This window comes from Coptis chinensis, chromosome 4, assembly GCF_015680905.1.
Source record: "Coptis chinensis isolate HL-2020 chromosome 4, ASM1568090v1, whole genome shotgun sequence".
Classification (NCBI taxonomy): domain Eukaryota; kingdom Viridiplantae; phylum Streptophyta; class Magnoliopsida; order Ranunculales; family Ranunculaceae; genus Coptis; species Coptis chinensis.
In genome coordinates, this window is record NC_141459.1 from 53885340 (window position 1) to 53909673 (window position 24334).

Here is a 24334-nt window from a genome sequence, read left to right on the forward strand (position 1 = left end):
AATGAATCATTATGACAGTTGCGTAAGCAAATTTCCCTAGTGTAATTACTGTTATACACTATGTAATAATAATACAGTAATAGTAATTGTCTTCTCCAGTGATGTTCCCAGGTAAAAAGGTAACAAATGTTTTGGATTCTATGGATGAAACATGTGGTTACCTGAAAACCGAAAGGCATAGAATAATATTTTCCCACTAAACCTTTTTAAACCTTTTTCCATTTGAGTCATTGACATTGAAGTGGGGCTATACTGGTATAGTGTAGCTTGTCTACCATTTGTTTTATATGGATTCAAGATTTGGAAAGGCATAAATCCCTTTTCCATTTCCGTGTTATTTGCTAATTTGCGTAGTCTTTCCTAGGTGCACAAAGCACAAAAGAAGGCCAATACACATTCTTGGTTCTTAGTTAATGCTAGATTTCTTCTTCCATTGCATTTATTCTTAAAATAGAATAACTTCTCCAAAGTAATTAACTAGAGTGGTTTGAGATTGTCGTATTGATTATTGGCAGCAAAATAATACAAACAAGTTCGATCACAAATAGTGCTCCTTTCATTGGTCCTTTTTCCGTAATGCATTATTGGCACAAGAAAAATGTGAAAAACTGATCCATTATTCAGAAGTGGTGAATGATGTCTAAATTCAGAGTGCTACGGTGTATCTTTAGAATCTTGAGGTGGCCTTATTTGAAAAATAATAATTGGAACATATGTGGGACACGAGGTGCATGCTGAGTTGAAGGAGCAACGTCTACGGGTCATAAAAAGATTGAAATGCAATGTCTTTGTTACATAGAGATGAGCTCATTTTCCCTAGAAAACTATGCTACATAGTAATCTGCCTGCAATGAAACAAAAACTGAATTTACAAAGTTGTTGATGCCAACAGCCCAAAATCAGCTTGGCTCAAACGAAGGCAACTTTAGAGGCCTCTCTGCCAGTCTGCAGTACTGAAGTGTTTCGTGGGCTCAGGGTGATGGGCCCAATTTCTGTAAGCTAAACAGAGTTGAAGCAACAATGGCGCCTGGGAATATGGAAAGCACAGTTGCTCTTGTTGCAGTAGTTTCAATATCAGTACTCTCTTATTACATTCTCTACACTTTTCAACCCAAAAGAAGATTCCCCAAACAACTCTCACGTACAAAAAAACCAAAAAGTGGACTCATTAGTGCCATTGGGAACACTCCTTTAATTAGAATCAACAGTCTTTCTGAAGCAACTGGTTGTGAAGTAAGCTTCCCATTCAACCAAAGTTTGTTTCTTTTCTTGTTTTTGATATTCCGTGAGTTTTGCTCTTGTTTTATGTTTTTGATATTCCGTGCCATTGGGAAAAATCAGATTCTGGGGAAGGCTGAGTTTTTGAATCCTGGGGGAAGTGTGAAAGATAGAGTAGCTGTGAAAATCATTGAAGAGGTAAAGTACCTATTTCAGTTTGAAGCTCTTATTATCAGTTATTATTTCTAATAATGTTACTTCCACTGGGTTAACCATAGTATATGTATTGATGTGGAAAACTTTGTAGACTACGATTCTAAAATGTTTTACGAGTTGTATGAGGAGTCTTGGGGACTTTTGGGAGGAGCTTGATAATGTTGGTGATTCTCTGAAATGAGAATTGGCGTGTGTTTTGTGAATACAGACATGACGAATTCAAGTGACTTTGTGAGTCGCCATGAGAAGGTGGAGCTTCTTTTTTACTAGAGGGCATTTCATGAGGTTTGATCATCAAGAAGATCCCATTCATGTCTGTTAGGATAAATTCTTGACTTCCATGGATAACACAATAATAATCGGGTTTAATCCAAACCACATTTCTGCCTCTTAGATCATAGACCCACATCTTAAGAGTGCAGGAAGGGTCCAAGTAGGTCCTCCCCTCCTTTTTTATTTCCGATAAGTAAAATCTTATTAATGTGGCTTCTCAAGCCATCCTAGTAAGAGTTGGTGGATAACATGGCGACGAGAAGCTAGGTGCAAAAGAAGGCCTAGCATCATTTTTACAAAGAAAGTTCAGTATATTAAATCTAAAAAAAGGTTGGGAAAAGGAAGTCTTGGGTAGCATCAAGGTTGAAACACTTAAACTGCCCAGGGGAATGATGGAGTTGGACTCATTAGAGGAGTAACTTTTGGTTTTGTCTGAGATATTAGGAGAAGTGTGATCAAATTGGAGGTAGAATAGGTGATTAGGATGGAAGAAAGAACCTAGAAGAAAATAACTAGGGAGAAAGATATTTAGAAAAGAGAGCAGAAGAGAAACATCACTACCATTTAGCCAAGGTTAGATGAAGAATTGCCTTTGTTTGATCCCAAAACATTGAAGGGTAACTGATAGATGAGGGGTAACATTGAAAAGATTGTAAGGTTTTATTCAGATTTGTAAATGGATCCTTTGGCATTTGGACTCCAAATCACCGGTCTCAAGTTAACTCTTACATTCACTGAGGAATGTGAGGCCTGGAGAGACCCATACTGGTGCAAGAAGTTCTCGAAGCCCTTATTCCTTCTGAGGGGATTCCTAGTTGGACATTTTAGGCCACCAAAAGAAATTATTCGGCAATTGTTTTAATTTTTTTGATTATGCTGTTATTAGGACCACTGTTTTTTTCTTATCGTGCTTAAGATGGGTCTCTTCCAAGGCACAAGAAGCTGTGGAATTAGGCATTTTAGGCCAATAAGCTTGGTTAATATTTGGTACAGCTTATAAGACATATCCGAATTCCTTAGTCCTATCTTTGAGGCTTAAATATGTCTTCTTTGTGCTCATAACTTAGCAAGGGGCTTTTCTTTGGATAGGTGAATATTGTTGGTGTGGTTATTGCAAATTAGGCTGTCATTAAGGTGGATATGTGATGTGTCTAGAGCCTAAGTTCATGTCCTGTGTGCATGGGGATTGGGTGATTGGCGTAGCTGGAGACACTACTATATTCTTTTCTCTTTATCGATGTGGTGAGAGGCGATTATGTTTGTTAGGAGAGGTAACCATTCTGGTGCAAACCATTATCAATTTTTATAGTGAACGAGGGGAATCCGATTAGATACGTTAAAAGGCTCTTGAAGGTTCCAATACCAAGACCACCCGTCTCTATTGGTAGGCAAACTATATCCCTAGAGATAAGATGATATCTAACTGTTTAACCCAAGGAGATCCAGGGGGGTTGAGGGCCTTGTACGGACTCTCAACTTTGTGATGTTGCCATTCCCATGTTTACTCCTCTTTTTTTCTTTATTCCATATTTCATCTCCAATTAAGTAATTTTACCGACATTGTGATGTATTTGTTGGTGGAAGCTTCAACAATGGATAAACATCAATTATGATTGTGAATTGGTGATTATGATTATGATTGTCAATTTTTGCCCTCTTTGTTTATCGGATGGTGAATCGGTGAATCATACCCTCATTTATTGTCCTTTTTCTTGGCGGGTTTGGAACCATTTTATTTATTTGTCAAATGTATATTGGGTGTTTCCTAATTCGATGAAAAAGGTATTAGCTTCTTGGTTCTCGAACGTCCATTCTCAAAAGGGACGCCCTATTTGGGGAATGATACCATTTGCGGTGTTGCCGTGTTGTGGGGCATTTGGTTGGAAAGGAATAAGAGACTTTTTAGGGGAGTCGAGGCGACTATGGAGAAGGTAGTGATGTCTATCAAGGGACTTCTCCTTTGGACAAAGGTTGATGATGACATGCAAAATATTCCTTTTGAGCATTTTGTGTGTAGGTGGGAGCCTCTCATGTTTTGAGTGGATCTTTGTAATCGTTTAGAGTTTTCTTTTTCAGCTTATTCTCAGAGGAGATTTCTTGTATTGGTTTAGATACCTTATCCTAACCTAAATGTATTATTTTTGTTTCATATATATATATAAAATATATCTATTTACCGATAAAAAAAAAATCAATTATGATTAACAAAACAAACACCTAAAACTAGGGTTTAAACCATCAAACACGAAGAAAATAATATTCAATAAAAACCGAACCTAGCAATGATTCAATGAAGGCCTAGATGCCTTTATATACTAAACTCAATTACTAAATCTAATTGGAGTCCAAAGAGAAACCATCCCAAATCCTATTCCAAATTGAATTAGGAAACTGAAGAAAATAGGAGCTACTAACTAATTATCTAATTAATCCATTATCATGCATCATATTGCTAAAAAAGAACTCCCTTCTAATGATCAGTGAAAATGGTGTTCCATAAAAAGATTCTTATTCCAAAACTAAATTTTCCCATTTTCCTATTCTATTTCCAATTCAATTTTTGTTAAATGTGAAGTTTGCTCGAATTTTCTTTTGTTGGTCTTTGTAATTTTGTTTGGATTTTACCAATAATATACATTTTGCTAGTGTTCTTGGTCCTTTAAAAAGCTCAATGAATTGGCAACTTCGAGAATTTGCGACAAATATTCAACCACAAATTTTACTTATTGTGTGCTGTATGACAATTGATTGAATTAATCAATTTCTGGTTTGACCAATTTTGATTTGTTTACCATTTCAATTTTGATATTGTTTCTTACTGAAGTTCGATTCAAATTGTGGTACATGTTCCATTTTCTTTGTCAATCAATGAAAAAAGAAGTACAACAAGTCACTCTTTATATTTATCTTAATCTGTGCTAACCTTATCTGAAATCCTGGATCCGCCAATCGCGAGAAGCCCTTAGAAAATCCTTCATCAGCTTTTCAGAGGCATAGGCGACGCTCACTGATCTGGTGAAGAGGAATAATTAATATATCCACTAGGAAGAAAGAGTGCTTTTGATCAAAACCATCCTCCCTCTCTTTGGTAGAAAGTTCTTTTCAACACCGCTAGCTTCCTACTATACCCTTCAATCATTGGTCCCAAAGAGTCTTGGTTTCATAGAATCTCTAAGAGGCAACCCAAGATAAGTAGAAGGCAATCTGCCCACTTTGCAGCTCAGATATCAGCAATGGCCTCGACTTTGGGACCGTCATTCAAACCATACACCACACTCTAACTGAAATTAACATGAAGATTGCTTTCACTTAAGGGAATCTCCCGAGCCCTGAGGGGCTATAGGAAATTTCCATCACGTAAAACCCTGTTTTTTCTTATATATATTGCAGTGGTACAAGGGTGAAAACTAACTAAGGCCGGATCCTCTCTTTTTCTCTCTCTTTTCTCCAAACTATCTTCTCCATTAACAATAATATACTTTTACTCTAACTGAAAGATACAAATGCAGATACTACTCGAATGGCCTTAGCTGAGAGGCACTGCCCGCATCAGTTTTTACCTTTAAGTTACTCTTTCTCCTCTTCTTTAGCCACAAGTTTGGTTAAGGCTTCCACATATAAAATGAACAAGAGAGGGAAGAGAGAAGACCCTTGTCTCACACCCTTCAGCTTTTGAAAAAAAGGTGTGCCGCTAATCCTAATCGACAAATGTGCAGTAAAAAGGGTGTTAGATTAGATGATATGATGTTCAAATGGGAAGAGCTATGTTGTGATGTAACTTGATGTCATATGCTCCTCGGCTGGGCTGTGGTGTGGTTTGATTTCCTCTTTCACACCTTTTTCTAATAAAATTTGACTGTTTACTGGCCAAAAAATAAGATAATCTTCATAACAGTTATCAGCATTTATCTGTAATTTTTACAGGCTCTGGATTCTGGTGAGCTTGTTCAAGGTGGCGTAGTTACGGAGGGAAGTGCTGGAAGCACTGCTATTAGTCTAGCTACAGTGGCTCCTGCTTATGGATGCAAATGCCATGTTGTTATCCCAGATGACGTTGCTATGGAGAAGGTAATATATCTACTTTGAATCTCTCTCATATTTTCAATCACCATATACGGAGTTACGTATAGAAATGTGCTGCAGTTCTGATATGACTGCTAATCAGACGAAGATCTGCATGTAAATCGCACAATATCTTTTCTATGTGGTTCATGTTAGCATTCCTAGATTAGCAGCATTAGCCTTATGCAATTCTGTGAAGATTGAACTTGAACACTCAGCCTCTAGTTGATATAAAATACCTTTGGCAGAACAGATTGGTACTATACAGTGCCTGATATTCGATGCATCTTTGTAATAAGTAAAAGCCTCTTTTTCTCCTGAAGTTGTCGGAGTTATTTTGCTTGGTCAATAACCAAAAATGAATCTTTTTATGTATAGGCATCGCTAGATATTCTCTTAAACCTGTAATACCACTCTGAACGCTGGAGTTGGGATTTGATCCCAAGACCTTGGGCCCAACTGACATTGCTAGATATGGTTCTTGATCCGAAAACAAATTGGCGCATTGCATATATAGTACTAGCCTTTGTGGTCGAGAAATCTGCTGTTGATTCTGCTTTACACGCTGAATTCTGCGACCACGTATGAGTTGTGTTATTGCTTTCATTTGTTGTATTAGTATCTTTAGTGACGCCTGGTAGATTTTTTTTTATTATTCTACATGCCAGTGGGAGTTGCATGTGGTATTTTCTCCACTGGATGTGGATAACTGTATTTCCTAAACTGGATCACTATGCTAGTGACCTTATTGAGGGGTAAGGTTGAAGTAGTGTAAACCATTGAAGTCAATCTAACACATAGGGAGGGTTCTTCCCTTAGCGTGTGTATAATTGATACTAAGGAGTGACTGAGTCATTAGAAAAAAGTAAACATGAAGTAAATTTTATTTTTAGTGTTTTATTTCGTGAAAATTGCAATATGCTTATGTTTCATTTCTTGACTGCATAATGTATTAAGTCTCAAATACTTGAAGCTCTTGGAGCTACGGTTGAGAGGGTAAGGCCAGTGTCAATAGCACACAAAGATCATTATGTGAATGTAGCAAGGAGAAGAGCAGTGGAAGCAAAGGAATCAGAAATAAGGCAAAGGAGTGTTAATCGAATTGATTTCAAAGACTTGGAGCTTGTGAACAGTCATCCAGCCGAGGAAGGGAAACAGGTCCCTGTTTTCCCTAGTTATTGTAAAGGGGGTTTCTTTGCTGATCAATTTGAGAACCTCGCAAACTTTCGAGCCCACTATGAAGGGACTGGGCCTGAGATTTGGGAACAAACAAATGAACATTTAGATGCTTTTGTGGCAGCTGCTGGTACAGGTGGTACTATTGCTGGAATTTCCCGGTATCTTAAGGTTGGTCACAATAATGTTCTTTTTAAGGTATAAATTATGATTATTTTGTGGTAATGCCGCATAAATCTCATGTACGCTTTTGACAGGAAAAGGATCCTGACACGAAGTGTTTTTTGATCGATCCTCCTGGTTCTGGTCTATTCAATAAGGTGACAAGGGGCGTGATGTACACCCGAGAAGAAGCTGAGGGAAGGAGACTGAAGAATCCATTTGATACTATAACTGAAGGAGTTGGAATTAACAGGCTAACCAAGAATTTTATGCTGGCAAAACTTGATGGAGCTTTCCGAGGAACCGATAGAGAAGCTGTTGAAATGTCCAGGTTCGTATTCCAGTCCTCTTTCCCTTTCCATCTGGTATACAACATGTCTAAAGCAAGAGCATGTTATCAGGTTTCTGCTGAAGGAGGATGGGCTTTTTATTGGTAGTTCTTCGGCTATAAACTGTGTTGGAGCAGTTCGAGTGGCACAATCACTAGGTCCTGGGCACACTATTGTGACGATTTTATGTGACAGTGGGATGAGACATCTTAGTAAGTTTTATGACAGTCATTATCTGTCTCAGCATGGGTTGATACCCTCAGCAACTGGATTAGAGTTCCTGACTGTTGGTTAAGATGTAGTGGATCAGCATAACACATTGATTAATTTTCCACTGGTGCAACAAAGGGTTCACCAAGTGGGCCACTAAAACTGTATCATAGTTCTAACTTCTAGTGATACCAAAGCAATTTTTGAAACAGCGTGAACTGCTTATTCACATCTCAACAGTAGACATCTATTGACGTATCATCTGGTTGTTGGATTCTTTTATTCCCTTTATAATTTATAGCGAAGACTTGAAAGATTACACCAGTCAAATAATCTTAGAAACGGAAATACAGGAGAAATTGTGTAGATCCACCTTAGATACGTTTTTCTAAATTCTCTGGGTAGATCATAGTAGTACGTGCATTGATTCCCTGGCGGATCCACTTTGTGAAGCAGTGTCTTCTCGCCAATGGGTCGAACCAAGTTTTAAAATACCTCTCTTTTGTCTATTTTGCGAGGCAACTTACTGCTGTCAATATAGAAAGAAAATACCGTAGTATACTCAGTACTTTTAGCATTGTAGTGTAAATCAATGATTATGACTTTTGACACGTCAATAGATTCAAATAGCAGGTCCAAATAAGTGGATATGTCTAGCATTACTACTTTTAGCATCATCTAAACTGCAAAGAATATAAAGATGCATTTTATGGAGGATATTTTGTTAGGAAAAGAAAAAAATAAATCAAATCAAATCTCGTATATATTGTGATCTAGAAACTCTGGATGACCTAATTTACAGGAAATGCTACAACAAATAAAAAATTACTGACGTAAGTAATGGGAGCAACCATCTGAAGTTAGTCTCGCTCTCTGGTCAAGAACGACGAAATGAGCCCAGCCATTTTGGAAACTTTTCCAAGCTCACCCACCGTAACTTGGTCAGACATTGGTTAAAGCAATGGTAAGGTTCTCATCCACAGTTACGACTGCTTAACACGGTTTACCAAAGGAAACTCAACAAGAACGATGAATGATGATCTTTCTGCTTCCCTGAGATACTGTACAGTTCCATTCATGATTTTAACGAGCTTTTGGCTAATGTATAAGCCAAGACCTTCCCTTGAGACACCTTCCCTGTGATCAAACATCTCTTGAATCAGAGCCCCAGGAATTCCTGGAGCTGGGTGATCAATACTGCAAACACAAGGGGCAAAACTGAGTAACATGAGCAGTGGCTTGATTTGAACAAGTGTGGACATGCATATAACTTTGCATGCATGCAAGCCTTGTATATTTGTATTAAAGATACATAATCTCGTCTGAAAATTACATTATGCAGTTTAGAAACCTGATTACCAAAAGGAATTCAGAAACCGAATTCAGTTCCGCAAGTACGATTGCATCAGTTTTCTATATTATGAAATTTTACAGTTGTTTGCTCACTGCACATAGTTATCATTATTTCTTCATGCTGTGTACTCATGATCAGTCTCGCAGAACAGACTCCCAAGTCCAAACATTCCATTTTTCGTCACAAGGTTATAAATTTTGGAATGAACTGAGTTTAATTGATCAAAACTACACAGTCGCTGTATCCAACACAATGTAGGCCCCCCAAAGTTAGTAAGGAGGGACTAACATTGATTGACAGGTGTTTGCCACGAAAAACTAGTGAAATTGAACAACATAGGAAAAAGATCTCTGGTAAAAATATGAGAATTACCGGAATTCGAGATGAACAATGTGTACTCCAGTACCTATGCGCTCCTTTCTCTGAAGAACCCTAAGCACAACGGATGATCCTTCAGATGTCACGGTGAAAAGAAGCACATTGGTCAAGAAGTTTGATAGGACTTGCTGAAGCCTCAGATTGTCTCCGTACAAGTACATGGATGATACTTCTTTTGGCGAGTCAAGAATGAGCTGCATCTGTCGTTCTCTGCTTAGAAGCATCCCTTGACTAATAACTGCATCCAAAGCTTCCTGAAGGTTGAATTCGACGGATAACATTTCCAAGTAGCTGTTTGAGGAGTGAAAAAAATTCAATTGCAATGGCACAAGTATTAAAAGCAATTTCAGTATCAATCAAACTGCATGCAGAAAAATACTGATACGAATGCCAACTTTCTGCTTACATGACTTCTTTACATAGAATAAGAACGGGGTTCACATTATTAAAGCAGCCTCTTTATGATTTGACCCGAAAGGACTACACCATTTATACTCTACCAATCCAACATTCTTTTTTCACACATTCAACTACTTTACTTTTGCTGACTTTTCTGCTAGTTTTGAGAACAGAACTATGGAAGTCGTAAGTTCAAGTGAGCTTATTGAAAATTTGTCTTAACAATGCTTAAGTGCTTAACCATAAGGTGAAATTGTCCCGAAACTTGGGAAATGAAGAGTTGTATTGCCATAAATCACGCAGTAGAATAACTGAATTAAACAGACCTTAAAGAAGCTTAATATGCATTTTACATTTTGAAATGAAGTTAAGGAAATACCAACAATCAAATACAAGATTCATACCTTTCTTCAATACTGACTAGATCACTATCATCCAGAATCTTGGCTAACTGTTCCAGGCAAAGTGTGCTTTTCCTCAGAATATGCTTCTGTTCTAGAGTCAAATCAAAAGCATCCATAAGATTGCGTGTGAAAAAAATTCCATTTAGTGGGTTTCTTATTTCTTGACGAATATATGCCAATTCATTCCCCCTATTTGTTGCAGCCTGTTCCGATATTCTTTGCACCTGTAGAGCATGCTGAAGTTCAGGGCTAGCCACATGCAAAAAGCAAAGGACTCCAGTGATCTCACCCTCAGCATTCATCCTCTTGTTTGTAGAAAGTAAGACTTCGACATAGTTTCCTGTTTGATCATAGAATCCGAAAAGTAATTTATCTCCATCCTGGCCTGCAATCGTACTATTCAGTAATATCCTTAATTTGGTAAATGTGTCTTGGTCCTTCACCCTGCAACCACTATGAAGACTGAATACTTCACCAACAACCATCCTATCAATGACATCTTCCCTCTTCAAACCAGACAATTTTTGCATCGCATCGTTCCATTCAGAACAACAACCATTCTTGTCTGTCATAAATATTGGAGGAATAAGAGCAGACGGATTTTGCACAATTGCATGGTAATCTCCTTGGATACGCGTGAATTTATCAACCACCATCTTTTCCCCTGTTACATCTTGCCCAATAAAACAAACTCCTACAACATTATCATTCACATCTCGGGTACAAAATGAATTAACCACCAAAATTATAGGATTGTTGCTTTCCCGAGGTCCAAAAGTTTTAAGCTTGATTTCAATGTTCTTCTCTTCTTTGCCTGCCATGGAAGCACATACAGATCCTTAGATCATGAAAAATCAAAGATCCTTAAGCAACAGAATAAAGGCTAAAAGAGTGAGAATCCAACAACAGACTAGGGAGTGTGCCACTTTGCAGCGATAAGTAACATTGATAAAACCTTAGCAACTTAGAAAAGAACATTAGAACCATATTTATATCATAAATTAAGAAGGATCATAATATTTATATCATATTTACAAACAGCTCAACCATGAGCTTGGTTGTTAAGAACATTAGAACCATATTTATATCATATTTACAATTTGCAAAAATATTCCATGGGTGTACTGGTATTTATGAACTCTGGTGGAATTCAGAAAGAATACAAAGTAAAATAGGAAATGCTGCGCTTGGGATATATTATAAACAGCTCAACCATGGGCTTGCTTGTTAAGAACAAGACCAAGCAAGGACGATGTTTATCATCCCTTTCAAAGCCTTGCCCAAGAGAAGGACCAAGTGGCAGAATATCTTTAACATGGGAGATATGAGATATACAAAAGAATATCCAGCACCTCGAAATAACCACATCGAGTGAGATAGCATGAGGATCAGGTTAAAAAATATCATGAATTTCTGGAAGGGACATATAAGGTGTGATGGAAGAAATCACCTTGCAAAGCTAACTCGAGTATGCTCTTCACCATTTCCATTGAATCATCTTCCACAATATCCACTAATCGCATGCCAATAGCTTGTTGCACAAACAATCCGGTTATCTCAGCAGTTTTTATGTTCCATCCATTTATGTTACAAGAGGTATCAACAGCCATAATGGGGACCGAAGCTGTCTCAATAAGTCTAACCATCTCATTCGTAATGAGAGACAATTCATCCACCATTTTGATCCTTGTATCCACGGTTGGTGCAATCGCGATTGTCTTAGAGTTATCAACAATCTCATCTTGCAAGGATCCTCGCAATATCAGCTGCAAGGAATGAATGGCATCCATCTCAACATCTTCCCAAGGTAAACTTCGATGCTTAACCACTTCCAAAAAAGCTTTGAATGAAGACCTAGGGTGCATCTTCCACCCATCATCCTTTTCAGTGGGATTGTGTTTTGCACCGCCCCACTTTATCTCTTTTGCTGTATGCGACCTGAACCAGAAGAGGAAATCCTTCGATGTAATCTTGATGGCAGCCATCCCACATACTGCAGTCCCAAGCACTGAAGCACCTGGAAAACCAGCTTCCATGAGACTATCTGTACTCAAACCTGTACTTGCATTGTGGTACTGAAGAAGCCACTCAGCTATATCTCTTATTTGTGCTTCAGTGGGTGTTACTCCAAGCAACCAAAATCTGCTCCTATAGTAGAGTGCAGCACCATTACACTTGACAAGGTCCATTATATTAGGTGATTGAGTTACAATCCCTATTGGAGCATCCCTAAGTAGCATGTCACAAAGAACAGTTTTAGTCTGGAGAATATGCTTCTCTCTAACCTGAATCGCCAGCTCCACTTCCTTATTAATCTGCATACCAAAGACTTGTATCAAGAACTCACAGGCATATCTAAGAGGGTATGGGACAAACCTAGGGCTTGTGTGATGGCATACTAGTAATCCCCACAGCTTTCTTCCCTTCTGCTGATCAGTCTCCATCTGATCATCATTTTCATTAATCGTCACAGACATTACAAGAGATGCTACAGAACCCATATTGGCCATGTACTGTGCATGGCACCCATGTGGAGCTCTCAGTGCAGACCCACCAAGACTCAGAGGCTGTTCCAATTTGTTATCTTGGATTACTTTGACTGGTGCCGCAGAACAGTCACAAATCATCCTCACTTTGTTCCTCATAAAAAGAAACCTCGAAGCTTGTGGTATATCAGTAGCTGGATAATGCAAGCCCAGATAAGGTTCCAACTCAGGTACTCGGCATTCGGCTATAACTTCCCCATGATCATCTTCATGAAACTTATAAACCATCACTCTGTCATAACATGTCAGGTCGCTAACCTCTTGTACCAATACATCACATAACACTGCGATATTTCCACTTGGCAAAGACTGTAGCCTGGATATGGCTTTTGCAGCCAGCTTATAGGATTTCATAGCCCCGGCAGCAGTTACAGGAACATCAGCAGGATTCACTGGCTCAAAATCTAAAACCAATCCCACATCAATTTTATGCATAATTGCGTAAAACGGCTTCCCTGAGGTCCTACAATGTACTAATATCGGATTAAGGAGATTCACCTCACCAAACTCGGCAGCTTTCTGTAAAGCTGTAGCACCTGGAGACTTGAAAAGAGTCCGAACATCGGTTCCAATTGTCAAAGCCTCTTGCTGCTCTATGTTAGGGACTGCGTGTGGAGTTAAGTCCAACATCTCAGGAGCATTCTCACTATAGGCAAGAACACCAAAACTATTTTCATCTACAGCAATTAAACAACCAAAGGGTTGGATAAGTTTTCCTCTTTGCATTTTCTGTAAATAAGCTGATACAGTAGAAGAGGAAACATTGCTGTCTTCCCTTGAAATGTTGATATCAACTGAAGTTGAGTAATCGAAAAAGTGTTTAGACTCTTCAAAGTCTTCATGTAACTTAACATCTGCTGTCGTCCGAGCGACCAAGCGGGCACTATGTTTGGATGCAAGAGAAGTGCTCCTAGAAGAAGAAGCTCTATTCGACATCTATGCTTAACTTTCTTCTTCAATACAACTTCTACAACAAGAAAGAATTAACAAACAACAAGTATAGCTCAACTTTTTCAAGAGTGTGGAACAAATTCATAATATTATCTATAGTGACTAGAATTTCATAAAAACAAACCCACCAAAGACATAAAGGAATCTAGTGAGCCCAGAAAAAGTAAACGCATATCCATTTCAGATACCCCAAAGACCGAAAACCAACAAAAGGCTATAAAGTGAGTGTGGGTTGGTTTTATCTTTGGATTCTTGAAACCCCATCATAAATAATTGAGTTGAATTTAACAAGTTAAACATAGAGAAAAGCACCTTAATATGATGACTACTAATGAACATGTGAGAAAATAAGCCAGTTCAAACTAGTGCAATTATACTCACATTTGGAGAGGACAAATTTGCAGGAGATGGGTGACTGTCTGGGTGCATCCAGTAACACGTGAATCAATCCCAGGCTTTTACCAAAAGTTACGAGTGAACACTAACTAGCCAAATGATTCGTCTGTTACTTACAAAAAAAAAGAATTAGTTATGACTTGGGGAAGTCAGCAAACATTACAGCTTTCTTTTACAGTAGTAAACAGTAAACACTGAACTTGAGCTCGTTCACATGTTTGACAGTTGACCTATACCTGATTAGGCTTTTACAAGCAACACAAATCGGCATTAAGTTTTGGAGCTCTCAACACTTTTTAGCCAAAAAGAGACTGTTAGACAATGCCAAAAGTGTCAACCTGAATAGTTGGTTTTTCTTTTTTAAGTGGGAGGCAAAACCCATTAGATACTGAAAGGTCCTGGGTCCCTCACTCCTCAGTGTCTCACCCAGTGAACCATTTAGTAATCAAAAAGTGGTGAAGTCCAAGTAAGGATATATATATATTATTATAAATAAAAGAATGTGACATCGAGAGTGTTGTTGTTAGTTGTTACATTGTTGTTAAAGCAATATTCTACAAGCAGAGGCTAGTCGAATCTTTTGTATGTCTCGAAAGGAAATTCAAAAAATAGCTGTGACGAAGTCAAGCCTAGTAGTTCTCCATACTGTCCATAGGCAGTCTCCTGTACTCATGAGTGCACCCTTTTTAGCTGCAAAGTCGGCTCCAAAGTTTGCTTCTCTTCTATAGTCCACCATTGTTCTATTTGTAATGTTGCTCTCTCTTCTATAGTCCAAGGTAGAGTCCCACCTTTAACCGCCAGAATCACAGTCATAGAATCACTCTCAATCCACAACTTATTCCATCCTTTGTCTACTGCCATTTCCATAGCCAGTACTATGTGTGATACCCCTAGGCATAGCCCAAGGAGGGGGTATAATGGAAATGCGCCTAGCCCAGATATGAGTGATGGTTGCGCCATGGTGTAATTTCACTTCGCTTAGGCGGCTGTCCAAAGATCTTAACTACGAGTAATTGATCTTCCAAACTTTAATGTCGGGGCTTTTTCCAGAACATTTGGCTACGGATTCCGTGGAAACTCTGCAACTAGTTAAGCGTTCTCGGGCAAAAATAGTCTAAGGATGGGTGACTGCTTGGGAAACTACTATCCAGAGTCCGAAAACCCCATACTATCGGACGTCCGTAGTGGCTAAATGGAAACAGTATCAACGTGGTAGGATGAGGCGGGTCTTGCATTCAGCCTCGAAGTTTGTAACAACACCTAGTCCATGCACTAGTATTCCCAAAAGTTCAACTTGTGAGTTCCTGAAAATGACACCCGCACCTCCAACACCTGGGCTATGTATCTTGTCGACTTCTATTGAGAATTTACTAGCAAGCCACGGCAAGCCTCATAGTAACTAGACTAGAGGACTTGGTGGGGATGTAGTCTGTTGAAAGTTGAAACCTGAATCTGTTCCTTTCAAGCCATATATACCACATAGAAATTCCAGAGGAGAAGTTTAAAACCGTTTCCAGCAGCAAACAATATGAAAAATATTGAAGACTAAAGCAGGGGCATACATGAAAACATAGAAAGTTGTAATTGAAAATTAGTATTTCTGATCCAAGATACCGAACCCAGCATCATATGAATGTTCATCTGAAATTCTTAACTTTAATTAATAAGAATATTAGGAGAAATACACCAAGCGTCCAAACCCATTACAAAAGCAGTCACTGAAAGTGGCATCTCTCAATATTTTTCCCTCCAGCAAAATTTGGAGCAAAGAAAAGCTTCCAACATAATTTCAGAGACATAGGTTCTACACACTACGCAGATTTTAGCTCCTTATAACGGTCCGTCGTCATTCATATAATATCGGAAGTTTTTCTTCATCTCAGATAAAACAGATAACACACAAAGTTACAGATTGAGAGACGAGCATAAACCAAATGTAATGTGGCGGAAGCAAGAGATGGCCCTCTTGCTCAGAACTCCCTGATAATCAGTGTAAACTGTAAAAGTTATCTTGCAACAAGTTCGGCTGATTTTCTCGACTCCAACCATGACGTAGCAGCAACCTTTGTGGTTAAAAACCAGCCAACTTTATCAGGAGCTTCATGGAATGGAGCATCCAACTCTTTCAAATGGGATTCAAGAACACTAGCCAAACCTTTGTCAGAGTACTTGTGCTTCCCATGGCCAGTATTAATTCCCAATAACGGTGGAAGCTCCTCTCCACTGTCCAGTGCTTTAGACAAGTCACTCATCCAAACATGCAATGCAGTTAGAGCTGCCCCGAGTGAGAGACTCTTCAGTTGTAGAGACCACTGTGTTGGAGATTTAGACTGGATAGCTGTGTAAATCCCAAGAGTAAGCCCTAACTCTAATAGGTCACAAGCTCTTTCCAACAGATTGAGGTTAACACAGAGATCAATCAAGCAGTTGCAATAAGCCTTCCTCACATCTTTGCTAATGGCACCAAAGAGTTCATTAGCCTTGTCTTTGAAAATCTCATCAACTGTTTCCTCCTTGACTAATAATGTGACGACATTTTCCAGCTTTGAGTTAGCCTTTCCAATGCATACGATTAACTTTCCAAGTTCTTCCTTCGAAATTTGTGTTATCACATTGAGAAGACAACCACAGAAACGATCATCTGGAGTTATGCCCAACTCTTGAAGCCGATTGAAAGTCTTCACTACATCATCTGTCCTATTTGCTTTTCCATAGCATTGGATTAGTGAAGTTAAGACATAGATATTAGGCTCAAAACCAGATTCCAGCATCTCCTCCAACACCTTCTCTGCCTCCACCACTTTCCCACTACACGAATACATTGTAATCAAGGAAGAGAATGTCCAACTGTCAGGCTTAGAAGTCTCTGACTTCTTCATATCATTGTAAATCTCAATAGAATCATCGACATAACCGATATCAGCACACATTGCTAACATGGAGTTGTATAACACTACATTCAACTCTACGCCCTTCTCTTTCATCTCTCTATAAACATGTAGTGCATCTTCCCCATATCGCGACCTACAGTATGCCCGTAAAAGCGCAGCATATGTTGAAGAACTCGGCTCCAACCCACTCTTGGTCATTTCTCTATAAACAGTTTTTGCCTGCCATGGTCTCTTAGCTCTTCCCATAGCATCCAACAACGTATTATAAATAACCAAATTCGGCTTCACCCCAAGAGCTTTCATCTCTTCATAAACATTCAAAGCACCATCAAAATTCCCTGCCACACCATAAATCTTAATCAAAGTCGAAAAAGTCACTAAATCAACACGCCATTTCTCCGTCCTAGCCCTATCATATAAACTCAAAGCCATTTCAACATTACCCGCTCGCCCATACGCATCAATCATTGCAGAATAAGTCACATCATCAGGTTTACATCCATAATTCCCCATTTTCTCAAACAACTCCACAGCCTTAACCGGCAAATTACACATTCTAGCACAACTAATAATAGTAGTAAACGTAATATTATCCGGCTTAACACCTTTCTCAAGCATTTCTCGAAACAAAAACTCCGCTTTATCGAAATTTCTACATTTCTTAACAACTTTCAAAGTCACATTATATAGAATCACCTCCTTAGTAACTTTTCCTATCCTCTTTTGAAAATATTGTAACGTAAGAATCGCGGTTTCTAGATTATCCATGTTATTAATAATAATAACAGCATCTTGTTCCAATGGTGTAGGGCCTAGCTCATTCAAAACTTCAAAAACAGATTCCTCAGTTGGACTACATGTGTTTAAAGTGTGTGAGAACTTAACCAGTGAAGTGTACCTTGTGTCGTAGGATTGTTCACGAAGCTTTGAAGGTTTTGGGCTTTTTGGGTTGACCCAGAGTGATCTTTTGGATGGAGTTTGAGTTGGTGGTGAAGTTTGAGGAGTGTCTTGTTGGAGAGAGACTTTTAAAGGATTGAAGGTGGTGTTGGGTCTTCTTGAAAAGGGAGATGGAGTCAAATGGAGGAAGTGAGATGGAGAAGGAGGAAGGGGTTGGGTGTCGAGGTAGAGATGAGTGTGTGATGAAGAAGAGAGGTGGAAAGCCATTTTTGCAGAGTGTTGTGTCGGGGGTTTTGGGTTTGAGAAATGAGACCTTATCTTCACTTTGCTCAGTTTCGTTATGAAGAAAATGGGCCTCTTTTTTTTTTACTATTTTGGGCTTCTTTTAGTGGGCTCTTTTTAACCAATACATCCCCTTGTAAGTTCGACTCTTGGTTGTGTTTGAAACTTTGAATGATACTATGAGCACAGACCAATAATTTATGCAAGAAATGGAGCTCAGCCCCTTGGTTTTAATCCGGTTTAGTATAAACCCCTTCTTATCAGCCCATACCACATAACATCCCTATTTATCGGCCCATACCACATAACCTCCCTGTTTTCCAATAACAGGGAAAATCTAGTCCGATTTCTATTTTCTATTTTATTTTATTACCCGTTTTACCCTTTTTATAGATTCATCACTTCATCATAATTTCGACTAAGAAGAACACCGATTCATCTGCTTGGATTACACGATTTGACCTCTTTTGTTTCTCAATTGACGAAAGAAGGTTAGACGTTGAAGAGATTCACCTCTTTTCCATCTTCTTTGCGATTTTTATTCGGTCACCTGTTTCATATTCATCACTAAACATAACCATTCTGTCACTGATCAAAACTGTTTTGTATAATGTCACTATCTTTACAGTGAATTCCCTTCTTATCCCTTACGGGTTTGATTTAATGGCATCAGAAACCAAACCTCCATTAGGGCTAAATATTACTAGAGTATTAATGGATGCTAAGAATTTCAACGCAGCGGCGTCTATGTTAACGGCATCGGGTGTAACAGATGATTTCGAAAGAAGTGAGGCTGGTGCTGGAATAACAATATTTGTTCCAACTGACTCAGCATTTGGTGATTTACCAATGACAGAAAGATTTCAATCATTACCAGCTAATAGAAAAAAAAATTTTGTTGAAATTCCATGTGTTACATTCTTATTACCCATTAGGTTCATTAGAGTAAATTGTTAATCCAGTACAACCAACATTAACAACTGAAGTTATGGGAGCTGGTAGATTTGCTTTAAATATTAGTAGAATTTAAAAGTTAAATTGCTGAAAATATTGTTTCATTGGTGATATTGACTATGTAAAAATACATTTACATATGTTCATCAATTTGATTTTGTTGTTTTTTGCAAATGTAGACATGGATGGGACTGCTCTTTTTGCTATTATGTACGAGATGCAAATTATGAGTGTTCGTGTCGGGACTAACGGTATGATTGCTGATTTAAAGCGCACGATTTCTGAAACGTGGCCAAACCTTACTCCATTGTCTATAGAACTGTCTTTTGTAAGGGATTCAAAGCGTATTGTGATAGATACTGACTCGGAGTTTCAATCCCTTGTTTGTTTCAATTTGGTTAAAGGTTTTGATACATTTTTTATAACAGCATCGTCAAGAGGATTTTTTGTTTTGTGTGACGCTGGTTCTAGTTCCAAAGTCTCTTTTCAGGCTTCTTCTTGTACTTCTAGTTCTTCTATGTCTTCTGCTACATATGATGAAAAATATGTTAATGTCGCTTCTTTGCCTATTTTGACTGGTGTGGGACAGAGATTTTCTGATGGTGCTGCTAATTTTCATTTGGATGGTAATTTCTTTGTTATGGTTTTCTTAGTTGTTGATTGATTTTTTTTTAATAGGTAAAAATACAACTAATACACACAAATAGTTAATATGGAACTTCTCCATTTAATACGTAAACCGTACAAATGTGTGAGAATTATTTAACACACCATACTAATATACAAAATGACAGAAGAAAAGAGAGTTGTCGGTTACATAAATTTAGATATTCTGGATCATGTTATGCCTGAGTGACAGTAGTACAATGATAAACACTGTTATCACGAATACTGTGATAGCCCATTCGCGTTGCTCCTTTTCCCATCGCTCGATTGGATTCATTATGTTTAAGAAAATGAGAATTTGTGAAGAGTGAGAGAAGGGGATGAGTGAAAGTGGAAGAGGAGAGTTGGATTTATAATGGAAAATCTGACCGTTGGTATCTGACCGTTGGGATCAGTCCGTTGGGTTTTGACTCGTGATTTGGGTCGGGTTCTAATTTTCGGCCCAAACCCAAATGATTTCCAGAAATTCTCCTTATGTCCTGAAGTGTCTCGAAATTTCAAACGTGAAATTTCGCTTCGTTTTAACTCCAAATTGAACGAATGAGATGTGAAAATGATCGGCATTAAAAATGCCATCCAACGGAGTATGGCTAAGGCATATTCAAACCTTTTTATTTTTATTTGGGGGGGTTGAATCTTGTAAAAACAGAATGCAACCCCCCATTTTTTTTTTAATTTATTTACAAATTTTATATACAAATGTACAAGTCGAGAGGAACGTGTCGACAACACCGAGCATTCAAAAAAAACAAAACACCACAAACAACTTAAATCAGACAACTTTCATGTCGGCTCTAGGGCTAACCCAATCCAACCAGACTGTTGCTTAACCTTTATGTTTTGGGGGCCTAAGGTTCAGGACGGTACCATCCCTGACCAATATGCAATGGTCTAATAATAATATTACCCTTAGTACATATGGTATAGCCTCAAACCGCCCCGAAATACAGTCACATAGAAAATCGATCGGGATTGGCCTGGGTGGAATCCATTGCCCGCACGAACTAGGAAATGTCCGATGTTGCATATCACGACTCTCTTTGGGCACCATGCTTGGTGCTAAGGGACAGATAAAAAAAATGAGTATATACATGTTGAGTCTTTTTACGTCAGATCCTCAAGACGAATGTGAGTCTTTTAACGTCAGATCCTCAATACGAATGTGAGTCTTTTAATGTCAGATCCTCAAGACGAATCCCAACCTGTGGGAGCAACGGGACGACGATGAAGTTTATCCTGCTAAGCTGGTGTCAGACAATAATATACCTTATACCGGCTCATATTGGATAGTAGATCAAGACCTGGACAGAAAGGTGTTTGACAATTCATACACCACCCTATCCTTTTCGCCCGTCGCTTTCAAACAAAAGTACTACGACCATTACCTATTTGAGATGGGTGAGATTTACACCAAATGATGAGCTGAAGTTTGCGAGGAAGAGAATAGAAAAGGGAAGAGAAAGAAGGAGTTGAAATTTTTGGTACCCATTGTTTACCAGAAGGCACGTTTGCTCGATTAACAGAAGACATTTATACTCAGTTCTGAAGTAGAGTTTTTGTAGACTAAGGTTCCGGCGCTTGCAACCACACACTCTAGGGATTTTAGAAAAGAAAATAGAAGAGGTCCCGGCTACCTTAATGGCATACTTTCCCTGTTTATATCACATGGAAAGAAGTACACCAGTGAATCTATTAGTCTGTGTAGACTAGATCTTTGAGAAGAGTCTCTTTGACATATGGAGAGCGCAACTCATGATAATGTTTAATGCGTTGGCCATTTACTTGAAATTCGCTGCCATCATTTACGTTTTTCAAATATATAGCCCCATAAGGGGTGACAGCAGAGACAATGAAAGGACCAGACCATCAAGTTTTTAATTTTCTTGGAAAAATGTGTAATCTTGAGTTGTACAACAAAACTTTTTGACCAACTTTGAAATCTTTTCTCAATATGTGCTTGTCATGCACTCTTTTCATGTTGACTTTATAAGATTTCGGGAGATCATAAGCATCACTCCAAATTTCCTCAAGCTCATTTAACTGCAATTTTCTCTTTGCGCCTGCCACATTAGTATTATAATTGAGGCTTTTGATGGCCCATAGAGCACGATGCTCAAGTTCAATCGACAGGTGACAAGGTTTTCCAAAAACGAGGCGATAAGGAGACATCCCTATAGATGTCTTAAAAGTTGTTCTATATGCCCACAAGGCATCAGATAATCGTAGAGACCAGTCTTTTCTAGATGGATTAACAGTTTTTTCTAAAGTGGATTTGATCTCTCTATTAGAGACTTCTACTTGGCCACTGGTTTGAGGATGATACGGAGTTGCCACTTTGTGCGTGACTCCATATTTCTTTACTAATGATTCAAAAAATTTATTACAGAAATGTTTTCCCCCATCACTAATAATAGCTTTTGGAACGCCAAATCGAGAGAAAATATTTTCTTTTACAAAAAAAATGACAGTTTTATGATCATTAGCACGACATGCCAATGCCTCAATCCATTTTGACACGTAGTCAACTGCTACCAGTATGTAAAGGAAACTATGAGAATTTGGAAAGAGACCCATGAAGTCGATGCCCCATACATCAAAGATTTCCACAATCAAAATGGGATTTAAGGGCATCATATTGCATTGAGTAATGCGTCCTAGCTGCTGGCAGCGGTTGCATGATTTGCAATGCTCATGTGCATCTCTAAACAGTGTTGGCCAATAAAATCCACATTGTAGAACCTTGGCCGCTGTTTTCTTACCACTAAAATGACCACCACAAGATTGTTCATTCATGGCAGAAGGATAACACGTCATTGTGTTCCCAGTCGGGAATGCAACGACGGATTAGTTGGTCGGAACAATACTTGAAGAGGTAGGGATCATCCCAGAAATAAAATTTCACAGTGAATAAGAACTTTTTTCGGTCATTACGAGACCAAGATGAAGGGACTTCCTCGGTAACTAAGTAATTTACTATGTCAGCGTACCAGGGGGATGAAAAAATGGAATATAAGTGTTCATCCGAAAAGGAATCACAGATAGGTTCGGTGTCAGTATCAATATCACTGACAAGTCTTGATAAATGGTCTGCAACCACATTTTCACAACCTTTTTTATCTCTAATTTCTAGAGTAAATTCTTGCAAGAGGAGAATCTAGCGGATCAACCTCTGTTTTGCATCTTTTTTCGCTAATAGGTAACGAAGCGCCTCATGGTCAGTGTAGACAATTGTGGAAGAACCTACTAGGTAAGGATGAAACTTATCCAAGGCATATACAATGGCGAGAAACTCTTTCTCAGTGGTTGTATAGTTATGTTGAGCTTTATTAAGGGTTTTACTCGCATAGTAAATGACAATTGGCTTATCTTCTCGGCGTTGCCCTAGTACATCTCCAATAGCATAGTCACTCGCGTCGCACATTAATTCAAAAGGTTTAGACCAATTAGGTGGTTGAATTATGAGAGCGGTAGTTAAGGCGGATTTTAAAGTCTCTAAAGCTTGTTTGCAATTGAAACTGAAGTAAAAAAACGGCATCTTTAAGCAAAAGATTGGTTAAAGGTCGAGCAACCTTTGAGAAATATTGAATAAATCTCATATAGAAACTTGCGTGTCCTAAAAATGTGCGAATGTCGCGAACTATTTTTGGTATAGGAAGTAAAGCAATTTTTTCTATCTTAGCTTTGTCAACTTCGATTCTGTCTTTTGAAACGATATGTCATAAAACTATTCCTTTTTTAACCATGAAATGACATTTTTCCCAATTAAGAACAGAGTTTTTCTCTTCACAACGTGTAAAGACCTTTTCAAGATTTGATAGACAGCTATCGAAAGAATCTCCATATATTGAGAAGTCGTCCATGAATACTTCTATAAAACGTTCAACCATATCACTAAAAATGTGAAGCATGCAGCGTTGGAAAGTACCAGGTGCATTGCAAAGGCCGAAAGGCATTCGTTTATATGCAAATGTACCAAAAGGACAGGTGAACGTAGTTTTTTCTTGATCAGCAGGATCTATGACTATCTGAAAATATCCTGAATAACCATCAAGAAAATGGTAATACGCATGACCGGCTAACCATTCAAGCATCTGATCGATGAAGGGCAGTGGAAAGTGATCCTTACGAGTTACTGCATTAAGTTTGCGATAGTCAATGCATATTCGCCATTTCATTGGAATACGAGCGGAGATGCATTCATCTTTATCATTGCGCACAACTGTAATGCTAGATTTTTTTAGAACAACGTGTACTGGACTCACCCAAATACTATCAGATATAGGGTAAATAATACCTGTATCGAGTAATCTTAAAACTTCCTCCCGTACCACATCTTTCATGGTTGGGTTTAGACGACGTTGCGGTTCACGCGACGTCTTAGCATTTTCTTCAAGATGTATGCGATGGGTGCATACATTAGGGTAAATGCCCTTACTGTCATCGAGGGACCATCCAATAGCAGAACAATGTTGTTGAATGACATCTATTAAACGGGATTCTTGATCATCAGTCAATTGAGATGATATAATAATTGGATAACTACCATCTGTATCAAGATGTACGTATTTTA

At 38.5% G+C, this 24334-nt stretch overlaps 3 protein-coding genes and 1 pseudogene across 5 annotated transcripts; 2 read left to right on the forward strand and 2 right to left on the reverse strand.

Moving 5' to 3' along the window:
* The first annotated feature begins 977 nt into the window (after nt 1–977).
* LOC147504005 (Pyridoxal-5'-phosphate-dependent enzyme family protein) lies at nt 978–7855 on the forward strand. Its single transcript, XM_086557121.1, has 6 exons — nt 978–1233; nt 1342–1416; nt 5632–5775; nt 6727–7116; nt 7203–7438; nt 7509–7855. The coding sequence occupies exons 1-6, from the start codon at nt 1021–1023 to the stop codon at nt 7729–7731; spliced, it is 1281 nt and encodes a 426-aa protein (XP_086413247.1). The 5' UTR covers nt 978–1020; the 3' UTR covers nt 7732–7855.
* A 496-nt stretch (nt 7856–8351) lies between these two features.
* On the reverse strand, nt 8352–14470 carry PHYC (phytochrome C). Of its 3 annotated transcripts, XM_086557116.1 has the most exons (6): nt 14311–14470; nt 14060–14180; nt 11632–13694; nt 10182–10995; nt 9373–9669; nt 8352–8843 (listed from the first exon to the last, which is right to left on the reverse strand). In XM_086557116.1, exons 3-6 carry the CDS (start codon nt 13661–13663, stop codon nt 8630–8632), a joined length of 3357 nt encoding a protein of 1118 aa, XP_086413242.1. In that variant the 5' UTR covers nt 13664–13694; nt 14060–14180; nt 14311–14470; the 3' UTR covers nt 8352–8629. The 3 variants fall into 3 exon arrangements, with proteins under 3 accessions (XP_086413242.1, XP_086413244.1, XP_086413243.1); XM_086557118.1 differs by lacking the exons at nt 14060–14180; nt 14311–14470 and having other exon boundaries at nt 11632–13131; nt 13226–13365; XM_086557117.1 differs by lacking the exons at nt 14060–14180; nt 14311–14470 and having other exon boundaries at nt 11632–14053.
* Nucleotides 14471–15708: 1238 nt separating this feature from the next.
* SVR7 (pentatricopeptide (PPR) repeat-containing protein) lies at nt 15709–18177 on the reverse strand. Its single transcript, XM_086557119.1, has one exon. It carries the CDS (start codon nt 18127–18129, stop codon nt 16081–16083), a length of 2049 nt encoding a protein of 682 aa, XP_086413245.1. The 5' UTR covers nt 18130–18177; the 3' UTR covers nt 15709–16080.
* A 176-nt stretch (nt 18178–18353) lies between these two features.
* On the forward strand, nt 18354–19174 carry LOC147504008 (fasciclin-like arabinogalactan protein 4 pseudogene; annotated as a pseudogene).
* The last annotated feature ends 5160 nt before the right edge of the window (nt 19175–24334 follow it).

Bases quoted from the DNA above. Each gene is read 5' to 3' on its own strand.
- SVR7 (XM_086557119.1), bottom strand. From the start codon at position 18,129: ATGGCTTTCCACCTCTCTTCTTCATCACACACTCATCTCTACCTCGAC.
- LOC147504005 (XM_086557121.1), top strand. From the start codon at position 1,021: ATGGCGCCTGGGAATATGGAAAGCACAGTTGCTCTTGTTGCAGTAGTT. The intron at 1,417-5,631 runs GTAAAGTACCTA...TAATTTTTACAG, and splicing joins CTGTGAAAATCATTGAAGAG to GCTCTGGATTCTGGTGAGCT. The intron at 5,776-6,726 runs GTAATATATCTA...TAATGTATTAAG, and splicing joins ATGACGTTGCTATGGAGAAG to TCTCAAATACTTGAAGCTCT.
- PHYC (XM_086557116.1), bottom strand. From the start codon at position 13,663: ATGTCGAATAGAGCTTCTTCTTCTAGGAGCACTTCTCTTGCATCCAAA. The intron at 10,996-11,631 runs GTGATTTCTTCC...CTTCCATGGCAG, and splicing joins ACTCGAGTTAGCTTTGCAAG to GCAAAGAAGAGAAGAACATT. The intron at 8,844-9,372 runs GTAATTCTCATA...TTGTGTTTGCAG, and splicing joins ATTGTTCATCTCGAATTCCG to TATTGATCACCCAGCTCCAG.